Raw genomic sequence first — 18748 nt, 5'->3', positions numbered from 1 at the left:
TATTGCACCCAGGAAAGAGCAGACTGCCCTGGGTGATGATAGGGCAGAGCGAAAGCAGGACTTTCAGAGTATCAATGAACCAGTTTAATCAAACCTCAAGATTTACATTTTCAAACACAAGAAATGTTTTTAGAAATCAACTGTATAAAACGCTATTGATGTAGCTCAGCTTCTGCAATCACTTGCCTGCAATAGGACAATTCCTGAATTTGAAAACTGCTCAGTTGGCCACAAATGGAAATAAAACTTATTCTCCATTTCTATATTTTAAAAAAATATTCTCATTGCCAGATGTCTGGGTGGAACTTCACAGACACTGGAAAACTGCCAAGCTCTGATCTCTCTGAGAGTAGCCATCACCAGCTACTTCAGAGGATGGTTCTACAGGCCCAGTGAAAGGCACAAATGTGTTAGTGCTGCAACAAGTGCTGCTTTCACTCAGAAGCAAGCAGGTTAATAGGAATAAAACTCTGAGAAAAATCCCTCACCTGGCCCATCTCTGGAGAGAATGTGCCTGACACTGTGTTCTGCTTCTTGAGCTTCTTTAGCTGGTCCAGGCGCTCCCTCTCCTTCTCGACTGCTCTCTGGGCCTCCCGCAGCCTCTCCAGGTCGTGCTGATAGGCCTCCCTCTGCCTCTCCAGCTCCTCCTTGTCCTGGTTCAGCCTCTCCCGCAGCTGCCGGATCTCCTCCGCGCGTTCCTGCAGCCGCGCTTCCGTCAGTTCAAATTCCCTCTGCTGCCGGCTCCTGTCCCGCTCCAGGCGCTGCTGCTCCAGCTTCAGCTGGCTCTGGAGCTTCTGCACATTCATCAGTTCTTCCCTCTGCTTTTCGAAGTTCCGCTGCTTCTCCTGCTCCAGCAGCAGATTCCCTCGGGTGGACTGCAGCCGGTATTGCTTCTCCCGGTCTGCCATGGTGGCTCGCTGCACCTCGATGTAGCTGTCCTGCTGAGATATCACGGCCTGGAGGGGGAAAGAAGTCCAGCATGAGGCACTAAGGTTCCAAAAAGATGCACAGCTAAGCAGAAGACAACAGCATCTCCCAGGTTAGGTCACAGAGTCTTTTGTCTTCCACAGCAGATTTCAATTGCAGCTCATATAGCTCATGGTGACTGACATGACATTGAAGATGGCCAAGCACATAAATCATGCTTATGTGTGTAAAACTGGATATGTAAAACTGGATATGTCTTGCACCTAGAATTGTTACCCCGAATCAAAACGGTCAAAATATTGCTGATTACAAGGTTACAGCAAAAATAACTAATATATATACGCATGCCAACAATTCAAAGGGAAAATGAGCACAGAGGGCAGATGGAGGTCAAAGCAGCAAAAGAATTAAGTGAGCAGGAAAAAGGAAACAATCACTTAAGACAACAGCTCTGACACTTCCTTCAAAATACCAGGCACAGTTTCCTTGAGTCTCAGGTCTAAATTCTGCACTTCACTTTAGCTTTAGGGGATATTTTCAATGTAGCTCCTCTCCACACCTGCGTAAATTTTATTACATTTACTGCCTAACAAATATTTTGGATAGTAAATAGTGATTTACCTGAAGACTGAAGAGCAACTGTAACAGTGTTTGTATCCTCTGGACAAGCTGAAGAGGAGGAGAAAAAACATTAGGCACTTGAGCAGAGCTCTGTATTGAGGCATTAGACCTTTTTAAAAATTTTAAGCAGTGAAAATAATCCGTAGTATCTGTACAAAAGCACACACAATGGAAGCATGGCCACCAGTGTATTTTAACATAGCAAGAGCCAATATGCAGGTACCAGGAATTTCAGTATATTATCCTTGTGCAGATGTGAATCACTGCCCAGCAAATCTCCCTGGGATTCCATGGAGAAGTCCTCATCATCTTTTCTTCACTTGAGCTATTTAAGGATCACTTCCTCCCATGCCCCAGCACTGAATCACTACACAGGTACAGCCCTCACAGGGATTCAGAGGCAAGTTTGGCCAGTGAGCTGTCCATGTACTGGGTTCCACAGACATTACAAATACTGAGTTTTTGATGATTTGGTTTGATTTTACATGCTATTATTATACTATGGTTCATTGCTATTAGATTTCTAAACAGCAGAAATAACATACCTGAGACTCTATGGTGGGCTGAAAACCACTGCTGTCATCCAGCCTCGTCCCATCACTCTGTAAAGGAGACAAAATCAACATCTGTGCTAGGGACACTTGTTGGACACTGGCAGTGCTGCCAGAACAAGCTGGAATGGTTCAAGGCATGAGGGAACAGGTACTGCTGGAGCAGGGACTGCTCCCATGCACTGAAGGACAGACATCAAAAATACTGAATTCAGAGGCCAGGCTGAAACAGAAGCGTGGTGATTAAAGCCTGTGTTAATGAGTATCAAATGAGCAAATGGAAAATGGAATTATCTTGCCTCTCAAGTGCTGAGCTACTGACTCATCCCACAAAACATCCTTAATAGAGTCAAGTAACTTTGCAGACAAAACTGTTCTGGTACAGCCCTGCGAGCTATTACAACTATTAAATTTGTGAGATTTGCTCTGCACCACTATCATGATGAGGAACACAAGGAAATGCATTTAAATCAGTCATAGACTCAACATACGGTTTGAGATCCTTCTTCTGCATCAGAAGAAAGGTCATGGAGTTGCACCTCTGAACTCAGTGCAGGGCCTCTCCAGTCCCACTGCCTCTGGTCACCACCACTGTTCTTCCTGCCACCTGAAAGAAGAGAGGAGTATGAGGAGGCCATACCAGCACAGGGCCTGGGATAACTCAGTGAGTGACAGAGCAAGCAGAAAAACATGGTGGCTTTGAACTAAAATGCTACTGCATGGCTTCTCCATGCTGATCCCAAGTGGAAGACTGGGCAACAGTGACACGTAGGGCTGCTCAAAAAAGTTCAAAAACTTGAGAAGACCGGGTTATGATAAATAGAGAGGGCAGGTTCAAATTACGTGACACTATTTTAAGTGAAGCAACCACAACGTCTGCATGAAAATAATCAGCTCCCAGAATTGCAAGCTTAATGACATGGAATAATGGTTAGCAGAAATATTCCAGTCACAGCAGCACCACTGTGAGTGTGGAAGGAGGCAAAGGGGAGATGAACCCTATGTAGTAAGAAGTACGTGACAGATGTATGGAGCCTTCCAGAGACAGCAGAAAGTATTCCGGAGATGAACAGCCAGTGAAATAAAGGCCGTTCGCTTTTTCAATAAATGCATGAGGCAAAAATTGAGATAAATAGCATCTCATCTTTCCTCTTATTTCATTAATTAACTGATACATCATCTGTGCCAAAAGGACAATTTATTATCTAAGGATTCGGCAAACCTTTAGTGACTGTGCAGATCCAAAGCAGAAAAAAAAGCGTTCATGACTCAATAATGAAAGCAGACAGCTGAAATAAAATTTTCTAGGTTTTTAGGTCAAGTTAATTTTTTTCAACAAAATTAAAATTCTGTGTGGAATTGTGGTAATTATAAAGAATAGGTTAAAGTAGTGCCCTTAGCATAACACTGAGAGCCCTACTCTGCTCTCTAGTGTTGGTATCATGAGCAAAAGATCCAACACGCTGGAGATTTGCTCTGATCCTCCTTTTAGAGCCTGGTGAAGCTTCCTTACTTGAGAGCCTCAATTCCTTGTCCTTATTCTCTCTCTGTACAGTAAGAAGCTCAGAAAAATGCTGAATGGTCCCCTTCTTACTTTTACTTGAAACTGAGGGACTACTGTCATATCCTCCAAAGGTCTCTGCTCTCCGAGGCAGTCCTGATCCAGAGCCATCCTCAGAGGATCCACTGCCAAAGTGAGTGAAGATAAAGTTCTGGAGATTTTCAGCTAGGGAAGAGGAGAACACATGAGGTAAACAGCCATGTCTGTGCAGCAATACAAGTTATCATGCTGACAAGTTTTAAAAAAACCTTTCAACAATCAAGTCCACGAAAAGATCAGGCAGTCTGAGAGATGTCCTGCAGTACAGATGAATTTTCCTTTGTGAGCAATTCTGCATGACAGGCTCTTCATACAAAGATGAGCTCTTCCTTAATTGCAAAGTTGGACTATCAAGCCTTAAGTGTTTGGTTTTTGTTGTTTGTGTTTTTTTAAAAATAGAAGTTATGTTTGTGCTTATTTTCTTTCTAAACGTACTATCTTTAGATAGGCTGTTTTTAACAGATAACTCTCCTATAATATTATATTTCAGGACTGTATATTATTAGAGCACTCAGTTACCCTTTCTGAACAGACTCATGCTAAGACTCCACTGGTTGATCCTTAAAAATAAAACAATCCAAGCTGTGCAGGTCTTTTACCTAAACCCACAAATGCATTTTACCTTTCTTGCAGGTTGGTTCTGAGAACAAGGAAGTCTGAGTCGTGTTATATAAAAGCATTATGTTATTAGAGGATGATTTTCAGGGCCTGTACTTAGATCCTGGGTGCTTATCCCCACCCCAGCACCTGAGTGAATGCCCACACATTCCCACATTCCATTCACCTTCAGTCACTGCAGACTTCAAAATTGCCTCTCCTTGCAGATTCTCTGAGATATCCCCCCGAAGAAGCAGCCTGGCTCGGGACCCTTGGGCATGGTCTTCAAAGCCATTCATCTCAGACATTTCCAGATAAATCTGTTGCTTCTCAGTGAGACTTTGCAGAATCAGGTCATCTTTCATGTTCAAACGCTCTGAAGGAAGAAACAAATTCAGTCCTGACTTCCTTCTCACTGTCACTGTGTTCAATTTGGGAGATTATCATTCATTTTATGGTCAGGGCATCAAATGCAGAGATACAATTAACAGTTAAGGAGAAAACTTATGGAGCAGACAAAGCTTATTAGACTTCTTTAGCCACTGTTTCTACAGAATTTTACACCACCTTGAAAGACTTATGAAGGAGAAACTTGATCATATCTTGATAAAGAATTAGACAGTCATAAATCACAAATAATGCTGAGAAGCAGCTTGTGGAATATATAACTAAGTCATTACCTTGAAAATCTTTTAACTTTGCAGCTCTTGCTTCAGCCAGTCTCCTCTCTGCTTCAGGTTCATTAAATGTTCCTCCTTCCTCATCAGGACAGCTGTCCAAAGGGAAAGGGAAAGACAGATCTATGTTTGATTTGCATGTTAGATAATTTAAAACTCTCTCAGGATTCATCCTGAAGCTTTTGCCTCAGTTGTGGTTTATCCTGGGTGTCAATCTTCCTTCCTTTTCCAAAGCCCTGTTGCATTTGACATCAGTGAGCCTTTTTTTTTTTTTTTAATAAAAGCAGGATAAAGCCTTTGACTAGTTTTTATTTCATCTTTATCAGCAGCTCCTTCCCAATGAACACAAACAGAATTGCACACTGAAGTCTTACAAAGAAAGTTTAGGGAGAGTCAAATGGATTTTTAAGATAAGTTTACAGCTGTGAGTCCCGCAAAGAGAAGACAAGCAAGAAATCTGGTGCTCCTGCTTTGCCTCCTCCCTTACCTCTCCACAGCCCTGCGGATGTGTGCCATCCAGGAGTTCCTCTCCTCCTTGGAGCTGGTGTGAATTTCATACATTTCTGGTCCTTTTAAGGAAGCGCTAATTAAGAACATCGCCTTTTCCTCATTAGCTACCTCTCTTACAATCAGTTTTTGCAATGAGATAACTGGTGGCTTAGAGTCCTGTAAAACAAAATACCATTTATTGCAGTACATTATATGTGTTTTTTACGAATTATGTTTCCTAGCTCTCCCCTCTTCCAAATTATCCCGAGCCACCAGGAGCTGTAACATCATGACAGAACTCTGACCTTTTCACATGATAATTTTGGTGTTGTCATTTTTTTATCTGTAATGAAAATATGGAATTAAGAATACACATGCCAAAACCAAGAGGTCTTGACACCTAATTGAATATTAAAGCCTGTGTCAACCTAAAGATTCCCACTGCATCTCAGAAGCCAAGAACATGCTCAAAGATTTTGCTCAGAAGGAGGCAAAGCCAAAATTTGAAAAAGAAAACAAAAGCCTTAATGACACATTGTGAAGTGAAAGAAGATAACAAGAGGAAGTGTTAGAGGTTCTAAGTTGGCTACAAAAGAAATAAAACAGAGGTGTTGCACCATGTCAGGCCCTAATACAAATGACACCAGGTGATAGGTAGTGTATTGTATAATGAGGATTAACTGGATTAGCTGCCAGCCTGTGCAGTGAAAATACATTTACAGGAGGGGTGTTAGTTACTAAAAATCCATCAAGGCTTCCTACAGCATAGGTCCAACATATGCAGCCTAGAAAGTTCCTTCCCAGGATAAAGCAGGTCTTTGTGACTGCTGAACCTTCACAGAATAATCTAGAGACATGATACGAGAACTGAATTGTGAAGCAAACACCAGGAACAGCAGCTTCTGCCAGCTCTTCTGAGCAGCTGTACTGCAATTCCAGCCATGAACAGAGGTCACTGGAAAAACAGAATCACTGAGCAGATCCATTTGCTCCTCTCACTTGATTTATTTATGGAGAAGTGATATTAAATTTCAAATGAACTGTATACATACAAAGATGAAAAAAAATTGGTCTAACTACTCTAAGTGTAGAGCACGTTTCCAGAGGGAAAAAAAATCCACCACATAGCACCCCATCCTGTGCATTAGGAGAAGGGTAACTTGAAAAGCAGTTGTTTTTACAGCCCTGAGATCACCAAAACAGCTTTTGCCATTAGAATTCAGCTCTAATGTTGATGTCTTGAAAAAAAAAAATACATCCAAGAAAACAATTACATAAAAGAGTTTCTCTGTTACAGGTTCTACTCCAGCCATCAGTGAACTAGATGAGGACAAAATGTACAAATTAACTGCTCTGAGGACACCTGTGGAAATGCCACAGAAAAGTGAGTGAATCCACTGAATGTTCTAGCGTGCTGCAGTAATAACATCTGCATTTAGTGCTTATTCCATGTATTTCAATAAAGTTCTCTGTCCCCAGTAAATCTCAGGGCACCATGACCGCAGTTACCATGTCCCTAACTGAGATGGCAGATTCTTTCCCTGCACATTACACAGAAGCAGGATTTATTTGCAAGTGTTTTTCAAAGCACAGTTCTACCATGTGCAATGTCTGTGACTTGTACAAAATCTCAGCCTAGCAAAGCTCAGTGAAAGGGAAAGCCACAGCAAAAGAAGAGGAGGAGAGATTCATCAAGCACCAGAACTGCTTTAGGGAAAGTGGTTCTATAACAACTGGCTGGTTTATTCACTTAATTTTCTTTCTGAAGCTCCTGTAACAAGTATCTAACATCCCTAATTGTATTTCTTCCATAATTACTGTCACTTTCATAAATCCTCTAAGTGTGTGTATTAAATAAAGAGAACAACACCTACCACTGAGGCAAACGTGTATTTTTGGTCCTTTTCTTGTAAGAGCAACAGTACATCAGTGAGCAGGACTGCCAGAATATCTACAGTAACAACAGAGACAAAAAAAAAAGGAAAAAAAAGTCACATTTTTAAAGCAGAAAGACTAGTCCAGACTCAAAAATCACTTAACTTATATTTCCTGTGGATCAGGGAATAGCATATCAACATTTGCAATATTGAGTCTGCTACTGCCTTCCACTTGGGCTGTCCCCAGCCAGACTGCACCATGCAGAACCAGCTGATTTAAACAGAGCTGATTTAAAGCTTGAAAACACCCACACAGACATCCTACACATGGACTCCAGCACTCCAGAGGGAACATGTCTCCCTCAACAGCAGATTCTTCTGGAACTGCAGTCATTCACAGTACCACCTACTCCTGGCTGCATTTCCTGTGCCACTGAAGCTTCTCCTTGAACACTTGAGCAATGAAGCTGCTCAAATATTCCCTGATGGCCACTGCTTTGATTTTCTGGCAAATGCAGAATTAAGTGTCATGGGGCTGACACGACATAGGTTTTGCAAAGTGTGAAGCAGAGCTCGCACAAGATAATGCCTTTCCACAGGAGACTAAGTCAGGATGACTCAAAGCTTTGTCATCCATCTGAAGACCTCCCTCTTGAATTGGGAAGCAGATCAGCCAGATAATAAGCAAACAGCATAAAGAACTTATCATGCACCATTACAGAGATGCTTATTGGACAAGCCAAGAATAGAACAAGTGCTATTTCCTCCAATATCCTATTAAACAAGCAGGTTATTGTCATCTTATTTTATACCAAATCGATCAGTAATAAACAGTTACTAAAAAAAAAAAAGCCCAACATAAATCTTGTTTCCCAGTTGTGTTTTGACCCTTGCTGGTCCTTTACCTTTGAGGCGCCCTGATGCAGCTTTCCAGTAGAGCATCCCATCCAGGAGAAGTCGCCTCTGGCCCATGTCATCCTTCCGGAACAAAAGCCCATTCTTGCATTTCCCAGATGATTTCAGCTCCATTTTGTGCATGATTTCCTTGAGTCGCTGCCCCTTCTCACACTCATTTACCATGGCATCTACATGGGTGATGGTGTCCTTAATTAAACCAAGGGCTTGGGTCAGCTCTTCATAGTCTCTAGTTCCAGCTAAGGGAGAAGAGAAGCAGTCAGCCACATTTTCAACTCTGGAATACAAGACATGAGCCATCCAAATGTATTTCAGCATGAAGGTTCCATACTGAACATCTACCAGAATTTCCTAAGAGATTAGGTTTAAAAATAAAATGTAATGACCTAAAGCTCTGAAAACCTAATGAACCAACAGGTTTAACTACTATATGGGTTTGTGGCTGCAGACTTTAAACGCTGCTCTTCTCGTGTGAGGAAAGGCTGAGAGAATTTGGATTGTTCAGCCTGGAGAAGAGAAGTTTCAGGGTGATGTAAGCGTGACCTGAAGGGAGTCTACGGGAAAGATGAAGAGAGACTATTTACAAGGGCCTGGAGTGACAGGACAAGGGGGAATGGCTTTAAGCTGAAGGAGGGCAGGGTTAGATGGGATATTGGGAAGGAGTTCCTCCCTGTGAGGGTGGGGAGGCCCTGGCACAGGGTGTCCAGAGCAGCTGTGGCTGCCCCTGGATCTCTGGAAGTGTCCAAGGCCAGACTGGACAGAGCTTGGAGCAGCCTGGGACAGTGGAAGGTGTCCTTGCCCATGGCAGGGGGTGGAATGAGATGAGATTTAAGGTCTCTTCCAACCCACACCATTCTGTGATTCTGTGATTCTCTTGACCCTCTGAGGTGAGACTGATCTGGCATCTTCAGCCAACAAACAAGTGGGAAAGCAGGTAAGAGCCTGTGTGAGGTAAGAACATGCAAAACATGGCAGAAAAAGGACCAACAGACAAATGTGAGGCTTCCAGGAACCATCCCACCTTCTGTGTTCTGAATGATCCGTTCCACCAGGACTGGGTACTTGGTGATGCGCTGGGTGACCAGGAGGATGCACTCCTGAACACCCAACCTCCTCACGATGGAACAGTTCCCAATTTTCTAGAAAACAAGACAAACACCCACTGTGCATGGTGCTCTTCTAACTCCCTCTCCATTCACTTATTTGCTGTCCCAAAACACTTCTGTACATTAGACCCAGCAGCACAGAATTAGCTGCACTCTTCTACTACAGCAAAACTCCTGACAACACTCAAAAAGTTGCTTTTATTACTGGAAACTATCTTAGGTATTCTTTTCAACTACTGTTAAATAAATGTGGAGTCAGTCAATAGGGAAAACCTCCAAATCTGAACTGTTCAACTGCCTATTGCTAACTGATTGCCCTTTATAACAGGGTCAGACCTTAAATGAACAGAAAAGTACTGTGTTTTTAAAACTAGGCTCAACCACCTTAACAGTCAAACTACATTAATAATGAAGAAATTAAGTGCTTATTTTACCACTGTATGTTCCCCAGCAGTCTGACCTACAGAAACACATTCCTGTTTAGAAAGGGAGGACTGTAAAGCACCAGTTACTCTGACTGCAGGTACAGCACACACCTGGCAGCAGGAGAACACAGTACCAAGATCTTCCTTTACAAAGACTGAAGCTACGTATTTTAAAACTCTGGTCACTTATTTAGCTCCTTGGAAGTGAAGGGCTCTCACTTTAAAGGCGCCTGGCTAAAACAAGATATAAGTGTAGAGCTATGCTGGAAAGTTCACACAGTATCACTTACTGGTGACTGGAAAATGAGAATATTTAGGCCTCTGCAAAGCCATCTGAGATTCAGGTTACAGCTTTCACTTGGGCTGTGTCTCTTCAGCCCTTCCTATTAACCGCACATTACAGTGTGCAGCAGATCAGCAAACCACCCTGGAGCCAATCTTCTGGGTTTGCAAAGATGATGGTGAGAGCAAAACCTGACTAGGAGTTCCTGCTTTTTCTACAGCAGCTCATCAACAGCACTTATCATTGATTTAATTTATTAACAAACCAATTTACCCTGATGGCCACACAGCAGGACAGAGCCCTGAATAGAATACACTATTCCCCAGTCCTAGGTGCTCTCAAGTGCCTGCCTCAAATATAACCCTTGCTAATTGTGACTTTGTCTCCAAATAGCTCAAAAGATCTCAAATACAAGAAGCTCACAACCCATCAAACAATGAGAATATGCCTCTAATCCTGCTCATTCACATTTGAAAGATCAAGTGCAAAATGAAGGCCAAAGCAGTGAAATATATTTTGCATAGGCAAAATAGGAGATTTCTGGTTACTGTTTACCTTTATTAAGTTTTGGAACTTCTTATTGCTTTGCAGCAGGTCTTTGTAATGGCTAACAGCTTCATTGTGTCCACAACAGAACACACCATATTTTTCTTTCATTCTCTCCCCATTTTCACCTGAAAACTAATTGGAAATATAAGAATGAAAGACATGAATCATTCAGAGTAAACCTACATCCACTATAAACCTCTGATTTAACAAGGTTTTATGGTGACTGATTTCTGAGACATTTCTCCTGTATTTCAATTTCTTCTGTACCAAAAATGAGAGATTTATGCAGTGTGACATGTGAGGGCTTGAAAAACCACAAGATAACCACATATGAAATAAATGACAGTTGTCATTATGAGAATTTTTACAAAGGATTTCTGCACTTCTGCACTTAAAAAGTCTGAGGACTATAAAAGTTGAAGGGCAAAAAAAAGAAAAACATTGTGATCTATGATGAAAATTGTTGCATCCACTCCATGCCAGAATGGTGCTAAAGCTGCCAGGAGTTCAAAGGATTCTGACTGTATTTTTAAAAAGTCAGAACGAAGAAGTTTGGCACTATCTGAAAGAGAGCCATATTTGGGATGGACACCAGGAGTATGTTACTTTAGTTTTGGAACAGATGAGAAATAGAACCAAACAAGTCACATATCCTACAACATGAGTATGTACATGCCCAAAGAACATTTAATGGCAATTCCATGTTATTTGTGACTAGATATATACCTGGGAGTCATGCTCCCACATTAACTGGGAAGACAACCATAAACCCAGGATCAAATCAATCTGTACATCACATAACTTTACCCTTACAGGTAGCTTTTCAGAAGCTTTATAGTGTCAACATCACTGGTAGGATTTAATTCACACCTGTTTTACCAAGAGGTCTCCAATGTTCTGGATTATATAATTTCGGTCACTGCCTTCCTCCAAGGATTCCTTTCGTCTCTCTTTCAACTGGAGCAGGAATTGCCCATGCATCTCCAGCAGCTCATCCACACAGGGAAAGAGCTTGTTGATGACTGCATTTGGGAACTGCAGTTCCTCCCTCATGGCTCTGGAGTACACCTTCAGCATTATTTTCAGTGTCCTAACATGGTGCATTTCAGTCTGCATTAGTTCTGGGCAAGGGGAAATACAAAAATAAAATCAAAAGTCATTTATATGCTGTGCAGTGACCAGTGAGACATAAGAGCATGCTCTGAAAGCCACCATCATCTTCTTCACCACAAGTTTTTGCATCACACATGAGAAGCTCTTAAATTTGCCTTGCTAATGTCCCAACCCAGCAGCGACTGACCCTGCTTATTTAAGGACATCTCCCAGTAGCAGTTGAGCTGTTCTCTAATTGTACAGCTGGGCTTTGCTGCTTACAGAGCCCTGCTGAAACCCACTGGATGCTTAAAGGCACTCACAAAAGGAATTATACACACTAAGGCAGGTAACAGACTCAAAGGTCTTCACTCAATTTTAGTTTTCAAGCACAAGTCAAAATGAGAACCAGTAAGAACAATTTCTGCTTTGTTTCAGAACAGTGGCACTCTGAAATAGAAAAAGTTTTAAGATTAACAAATACTCTTACCATAAATGACATCTTGCCTTTTGATAACGTCTCTCTTTTGCCTTTTTGCATAAGGCTGCTCCACTGCAACACTCCAAGACTCTGCCTCAAACTCATGAGCATCTGTTTCTATTTCACTCCGGAGGGACACAGAATATGCATCTAGACCAAAAGCACATTCAATTTCAACTATTATTAAATTGTTTCTCACCATATCTCTCTTTACCATCAGTAACAACAGGAATAAAAACACCTCGGTGCTGCTTTAAAGCCCAGCACCATGGGAGAAGTTGCATAACAATCCTGAAAAGCACAGAAATTCCATACCTTCCAGAAAAATGGAGTCTGCTGTTGAAGGTGCAAGCGAGACAACGTCATCTGAAGTCTGCTTAAATTTTATAAAGCCTGAATCCCCTTCATCCATGTCTCCTGAAATTAGTCTAAATGGCCAAAGAAATTAGACCAGAACAATTAAAAAAAAAAAAAACCAACGTCTTTAACAAGCATCTTTCCTAAACTATAGTGCAATTATCTTACAATAAATAAATAAATAAAAGATACCACTGAACTCTTTAAACAGTTAAATCAATTTAGCAACTCCAATACTTAAATACTGCAGTTTAATTAGAGCAGCCTGAGCAAAGCTTGTAACTTCTGGTATGACAGTTTACAAGGACATCACCTGGTGACAAGCCACAGCCAGTTCAGAGTACAAAGGGCACTTTCACTGGGAAGGGAGCATAACTGAGGCGCATCAAAAGTAAATAGCTACTTGAAACAGCAGATAGCTTGGAGTTTGCCTACTATTTTAATGAAGGTATTCTGCAATTTAAAACACTGCTGTCTTCTACACCAGTCAGCACCAGCCCAAGCTACATTAGCTGAACTTAGACAAGATCACCGAATTTCACAGCAATTCTCAAGACAAATAAATCCATGAAAACCATAATCTAGACACAGGTGCTCAAATACTGCATTATTTTGTATTATATCTTTCATGACACAGGACAGAGGGACTAAAGACAAATTTTCAAAAAGCATATTGTTCAGGGAAATAACTTTCAGCATTAAAAACTCAATAAAGCTCTTTTGAGCTTGAAAACACAACATAAGTTCTCGTTTTCCTTTTCACACTGGGGAGGAGGGGGCCAGCTGAAGCCAGCGGATTAGAAGAGAAGCATTTCACTCACCCAAATTTATTAACAGCTCCAGCAGTGTTCAGTGAAGGCTGAGAATTTCCTCTTTGGGCGATAGTCATCCCGAGGTTCCGGGACAGTGCTGGGGTGCCATCCGGTCCCAGGAGAAGACTTCGGGGCTGCTCCTTCAGAGAAGTGGCTAAAGAGGCAAAAATGGAATTGGTACTCAGAAAATGAGGCGTGCACTGCAGCTCGCCTGCTCTCAGCCCTCGCTCGGAATGCGGCCGGAGAACTGAAAGGATCTTGGATGTCAGGAGCTCATTGTCCAAAAAAACATTCTCATTCCATTTTCTTGAAAAGGAACCACAAAAAGACAGCTCGGGGTGAGCTGGAATCGCATTGCTTCTGCCGCTGCTTTTTGAATTTGTATTCCCCATGCTCACCACTGGCTGCCCTCAGACCTGGCACAGTAAAGTGGCCCCAGAGATGCTCTGTTTTTATACTACCTGTGATCCTTCTAGAAATGTAAAGCTGCCACTTAACTTACTGTATTGGCTAAATCAGCAGGTCTGAAGTGCAGGAAATTGGTCCCTACTGTGCCCATTTAGTGTGGAAATTGCAAAGTATCTTCTCCTTTAGTAAAACACCAGAACCTACACACAATTATTCACACCCCACCGTATAAGGGCACAGAACATTTCATGGCAAACAAGAAAAATCAGAGATCACAGAAAAAAACCCCACAAGTTCTCTGCAATGCTTATTGCTCACAACGATTTATATCTGCATGCACACACACTGCACATAATAGATACCAGAGCTAAATTTAATTTTAATACTGCAGCTTTTTAATGCTTTTTAAATCTAGACAGACTGTGAACTGGAAAGATATTTGAAACTTTAATCACTATCACACAATATGTGGAAGCCTGTAATAGACTTATAAAAAATGGATACAATTATTTAATACTAATGTCTGTAATAAATGATAAGGAACGGGAGACAAAATACATCCTTTTAAAAAAAGAACTTCAGGGAAGTCAAAGACCAAGACTCAGCCAGACAATCTTTAGAATTGATCCCTGACAAGGTCTGTAGCTGCCCTTTTTCAAAGAGCTTTTAAGGACATGGTAGTAGGAAAGATCTCACAGATCCTTGAAGCCAGTGCTCTGTCGCTGCAGGGACAGACCCAGCTCCTCTCCCAGTCCCACGTCCAGGAGGCTGCTCCAGGACCAAGTGGGCTGCTGCAGTAGCAGTTCAAGGGGTCCCCAGTTCCCAGACAAGGCTTATGCATCACTTTTCTGGTAAAAACACTGGTGTCCACCCATCCCTAAAAGTTCCCCTTTTTTTAGCCTGCCTTCCTTAGTGTACCTTCACTAATAATTATGTTTCCCACTTCTGCCTTGCTCAGTGAAGCACAGTTAAATCAAGGTATTTGTGGTTCTTGTCATGAAACAGGTTTTTCCACATTTTTTCATATCCCATGCTCTACGCCTGCTTGTCTCTCATTTCATCTTCATTGACAGAAGAATTGTTTTGGGGCTGCAGGGGAGGTTTCATCAATGACATTTAATAGAAATTATATCACCACATCTTTTCCTGCTGGAAATACCTCTCCAAAAACCTGTTTGGGTTTGAAACCTCCTGGCTACACACACAGCACATTGTCAGTCTGCAACAAACTGGGTAAACTGAGTCCTTTCCATCACCTCCAAGCCCCAAAAGGAGACTAATTAGATATTCTCAAGATTTGCCAAGTCAGATTGCTTAAACAAAGGCTTAATAAGCAATGTCCCTCTGTTTCCATTTGGGGAAGTATTGAAATTATTGGCCATCAAGTTCTCTTTCTGTGCTCCACAAGCCAGGAACATAAAGTTCTGTTACACAAGGATAGGCCAGATCTAAAAATCTCCAGAGGCAAAACAAGGAGAGAGGGATGGGGACACATAACACAGTTTATATATTTCTTAAAATGCATTGTTCTTTTACAATGATACAACATTTTTGGGTTCTTTTGCTGGGCACTGCAGTCTGCAGGATTATGCTGTGGCTAAGAACACACAATGCCCAGGTTATTAGCTGTTCCTTTAATTTCCAGCCTCTGCTTTTGACTAAGGAAAATGAGTACTGTCTGCCTAGCAGAGTCTGCACGGCCCAAAAGCCATTTTCTGAGTTCAATTAGCACTGTCTGCACACTGCTGTGCCCCACATCGATCGCTGCTCCCCTCACACAGACCAGCCTGGGTACCACAGAGCTCCTCACCGACCAGCCCTACAGACAGCTTCTCCCATTTTCATTAGCCCTTACTGCTTCCTATTTTAGTCTCTGCACTTTCCCCTAAATGCACAGACCCACTCTTGATAATGCAAACAGCCACTTATCTCCTTATAACAATTATCCCCTGTGCTACCTCTTGGGAAGAATCATTTCACGAAGAAGCCACCTTGCAATGCAAATGGTACCTGAAAACACCTGAAACAGCCAGAGTGATGCTCAGACATCCAAGTCAGCTGCGTTCTGACAGTCAGTCAGTCGTTCTGTTAATGCAGACCTTGTAACATCTAAAATTCAAACACCTGTGACTGGGATGGTCTTTTCCAGGAGCAAAAAGGTATTTCAAAGCCTATGCTGCAATATAGATGTTCTTTCTTCTTGGCTTTTTTTCCTCCCAGATCCTTTTTCCTCACTTTGTTTCAACAAAGATTTATGTTCAGACCATTAGTGCTAGCTTGTCTTAGAGATTTCTAGCAACCACTAGCTGCAGGCAAGTTTTAAATAGACAATTATGAAAATCTGATGTAAAACAAAGTTCACAGTTCTAGTCTTTTCAGAGGCCAGAGAATAGACAATCAATGAAAAACGAGCTTATTGATCCCTTTTCACCATGATATTTTGAGGTTACACAGCAAGAAGGTATAAAGAAAAATAAAAAGATAAAAAGATAAAAACACACAGGAGATTGCTAGGAGCCTCTAAGCCATTCCCAATAGAAAAAAAAATGAAACCATCTTATTAAAAGAGACCTTCTCTATACTTCAATAACACACTGTGTATAGCCTTTAAAACATATTAAAGAAAAAAAATACAATTGAACAGATAAGCCTTGAGCACAGAAATCATTCTTTAGTACAAACCTGGGGAAATGCACTGGGGCGAACTTTGTGGAGATCCAGAAGGTCTGTGCTGCAAATCTTTCTGCTATAGGAAAAAATACAATATTCTTACACATATAGACCAAACTTTCAGTCCAAAATTAATCAGAGTTTTCCTATCCTATAGCATTAACTGTAAGTGAAGATGTACACGGAGAATATAAAAGATTTAATACAATAACAGCTTTGATTTTTTCATGTGCCAGACAAATGGCATATAGACATCAACACTTTGTATTAAATTCCATAAAGTATAAATCAGGCTGAAATAGAACCAAAAATGAAGGTACAGCTGAATTAAAGCTATGATAATTAATTTATTAGATGAAAGCAAACCCTTTACGTTGACAGTCTTCACCTACACTTTGCTGTTGTTTAGTTCATAGCAATGGTGACTAAACTAACCCAGACACTTTTGACAAAAATTTAGACTGTCCATTTCAAATTGCATCTTTGGTAATCTTTGGTAATCTTTGGTAAACTTAGTCCTTCTTCCAACACTAGGATATTAAAAACCATCGAGATACAAGTTATCAAAGATGCAAAGAAGTTAAATAAACAATACAGGCTGTAAGACATGGTTTTTGGGGAGCTTCCCTTTGGGGTTCCCATTTCTGACGTCATTCCTCGCCCCATTTTGTGCCACCACTCCCTCTCTGCTCTCTTCAGCAGTGGTTTGTCAGGGCTGATTCAACCATGAAGTTTTGGGTGGTGATGAAGAGTGGAAATGAAAGCATGCGAGCAAGTGAATTTTTTGGTTTCAAAGGAAAATGCACAATACTCTGAAATGTCTGAAATTATACATCAAAACCCCCACAAGAACATTTCTGCCCTCAGAAGAGTTCCATTCTATATCATCAATGGCTGAACACATTTCCTCTAACCTCTAATTGCTCAGGTCTGAGCTGCTCTGATCTTTCTTTTCCCCCTCACACTACTCCCTAATCTGCTATCAGTCTCTGAAATCATCAGCACTTGCAGGTTAAAACAAACTAAAACTCCCTCAAGTATTATTAGTTATAAGGAGGAGGAAATGATTTTCAAAACCAATACCAGAACAAAAAACCCCAACAGATAGACATCTATGTGAAACAACCTGTGACCTTACATGCAATCATGGGCACCACAGTGACAGAGATAATAAACAAACAGCTTAGCAAGACAAAGGTCATCACAGTTCCCAAATGAAATCACTTATTCTGCATTCCAGCTTACAAAGAATATGCAACTGTTATGACAGAATTCCCTTCCACGCCTCATGCTCTTCCATCAGCTCTGAGATGGCACAACATTCAGAGGTACCATATAATTCAATTATATTCCCCAAAAAAGTGATAGTTTTGAGCATTCTTAGGGTTAGTCGCAGTTCTGGGGCACAGGGTAAGTAATTTACAGTATAGCAATAAAAGATTTCACTTTATTTTCCCTCCATACATTATCATTAATGAGTATAATGACAGGTTAATAACTACTCGATGTCTCAAAGATGTAGGGCAAGATTCTGAACTGATGTAAATTAAACCACTCGCATAAATTAAGCTTATGAAGTCAAGCTTTGTTATTATAAATGAAGAGCAAATGTTAAAGCCCACCTTGGGTCTGATGCTGCTGCATTCAGTCAGCAAACTCTTGCAGTTCTTGTGGACATTCACTGCACAATCTGAAATGCACACACACACAAAAAAAAATCTTAATTATTCTTCTTTCCCATTTAGGGAAAGGAAAAGTGACACATAAAGGATCTTAACTTTGGAAGAGATGCAGTGTAAGCTCAGGTGTTGTGGCAAGCATCCTTGTTGCGCATGTTCTGGTCTTGATTTTATACCAAACCCTCGAGTTTTTTCAGTGAGACTCAGAGCCACTGAGTGCAATTTGCACATGCAAGAACCAAGGGCCACTCTGGAATGCAGGAGCAGTTTTCTGCCCAACCTCCACTCAGTGGAGCACAGCTTTTCTCATCTTTGCAAAGGCCATTTCTTATGCCTCTCCATCCAAAATTGATACCAATCAAGAAGGCAGCAATTCTTTGGCTCCACAGGAATAGCTGCCTCTCTGCACAGACTATTGCTAGGAGCTGCAGCAACTACAGTAAATTAAAGATCAAAACACTCTCCAGAATCATCAGAGCATTACCAGCACCACAGCATCACCACCCTTCCAGCTGCACAAAGGAATTGTTCCCAGATACAGGAACCAAAGCAGCCCTCTCACCCAAGAGCCATAAAACTATTAACAGTATAATGAAATCCAATCTCTTTTTTTCCTTCTGATAACCACTTAT

The 18748-nt window shown here is 41.3% G+C and overlaps 1 protein-coding gene across 3 annotated transcripts in view; it reads right to left on the bottom strand.

Moving 5' to 3' along the window:
- The window catches only part of ARHGEF18 (Rho/Rac guanine nucleotide exchange factor 18), a 50303-nt gene that overhangs the window by 7343 nt on the left and 24212 nt on the right, over positions 1–18748 (bottom strand). For 2 of the 3 annotated variants that reach the window (XM_085040660.1, XM_085040658.1), the window contains exons 11-28: positions 18060–18127; positions 16450–16513; positions 13369–13513; positions 12506–12618; positions 12200–12340; positions 11488–11738; positions 10624–10749; positions 9276–9393; positions 8245–8493; positions 7337–7413; positions 5461–5639; positions 4977–5068; positions 4484–4672; positions 3694–3825; positions 2591–2706; positions 2094–2150; positions 1549–1596; positions 489–956 (exon numbers count right to left, since the gene is read on the bottom strand). In XM_085040660.1, coding sequence (XP_084896786.1) covers positions 489–956; positions 1549–1596; positions 2094–2150; positions 2591–2706; positions 3694–3825; positions 4484–4672; positions 4977–5068; positions 5461–5639; positions 7337–7413; positions 8245–8493; positions 9276–9393; positions 10624–10749; positions 11488–11738; positions 12200–12340; positions 12506–12618; positions 13369–13513; positions 16450–16513; positions 18060–18127 — 2633 coding nt within the window. The remainder of the gene's footprint in view (positions 1–488; positions 957–1548; positions 1597–2093; positions 2151–2590; positions 2707–3693; positions 3826–4483; positions 4673–4976; positions 5069–5460; positions 5640–7336; positions 7414–8244; positions 8494–9275; positions 9394–10623; positions 10750–11487; positions 11739–12199; positions 12341–12505; positions 12619–13368; positions 13514–16449; positions 16514–18059; positions 18128–18748) is intronic. The other variant, XM_085040659.1, reaches the window with a different exon arrangement.

Source organism: Lichenostomus cassidix, chromosome 28 (assembly GCF_008360975.1).
Source record: "Lichenostomus cassidix isolate B80296 chromosome 28, HeHo_3.0, whole genome shotgun sequence".
NCBI classification, from domain to species: Eukaryota; Metazoa; Chordata; class Aves; order Passeriformes; family Meliphagidae; genus Lichenostomus; species Lichenostomus cassidix.
This window is presented reverse-complemented; position numbering and strand designations above follow the sequence as displayed.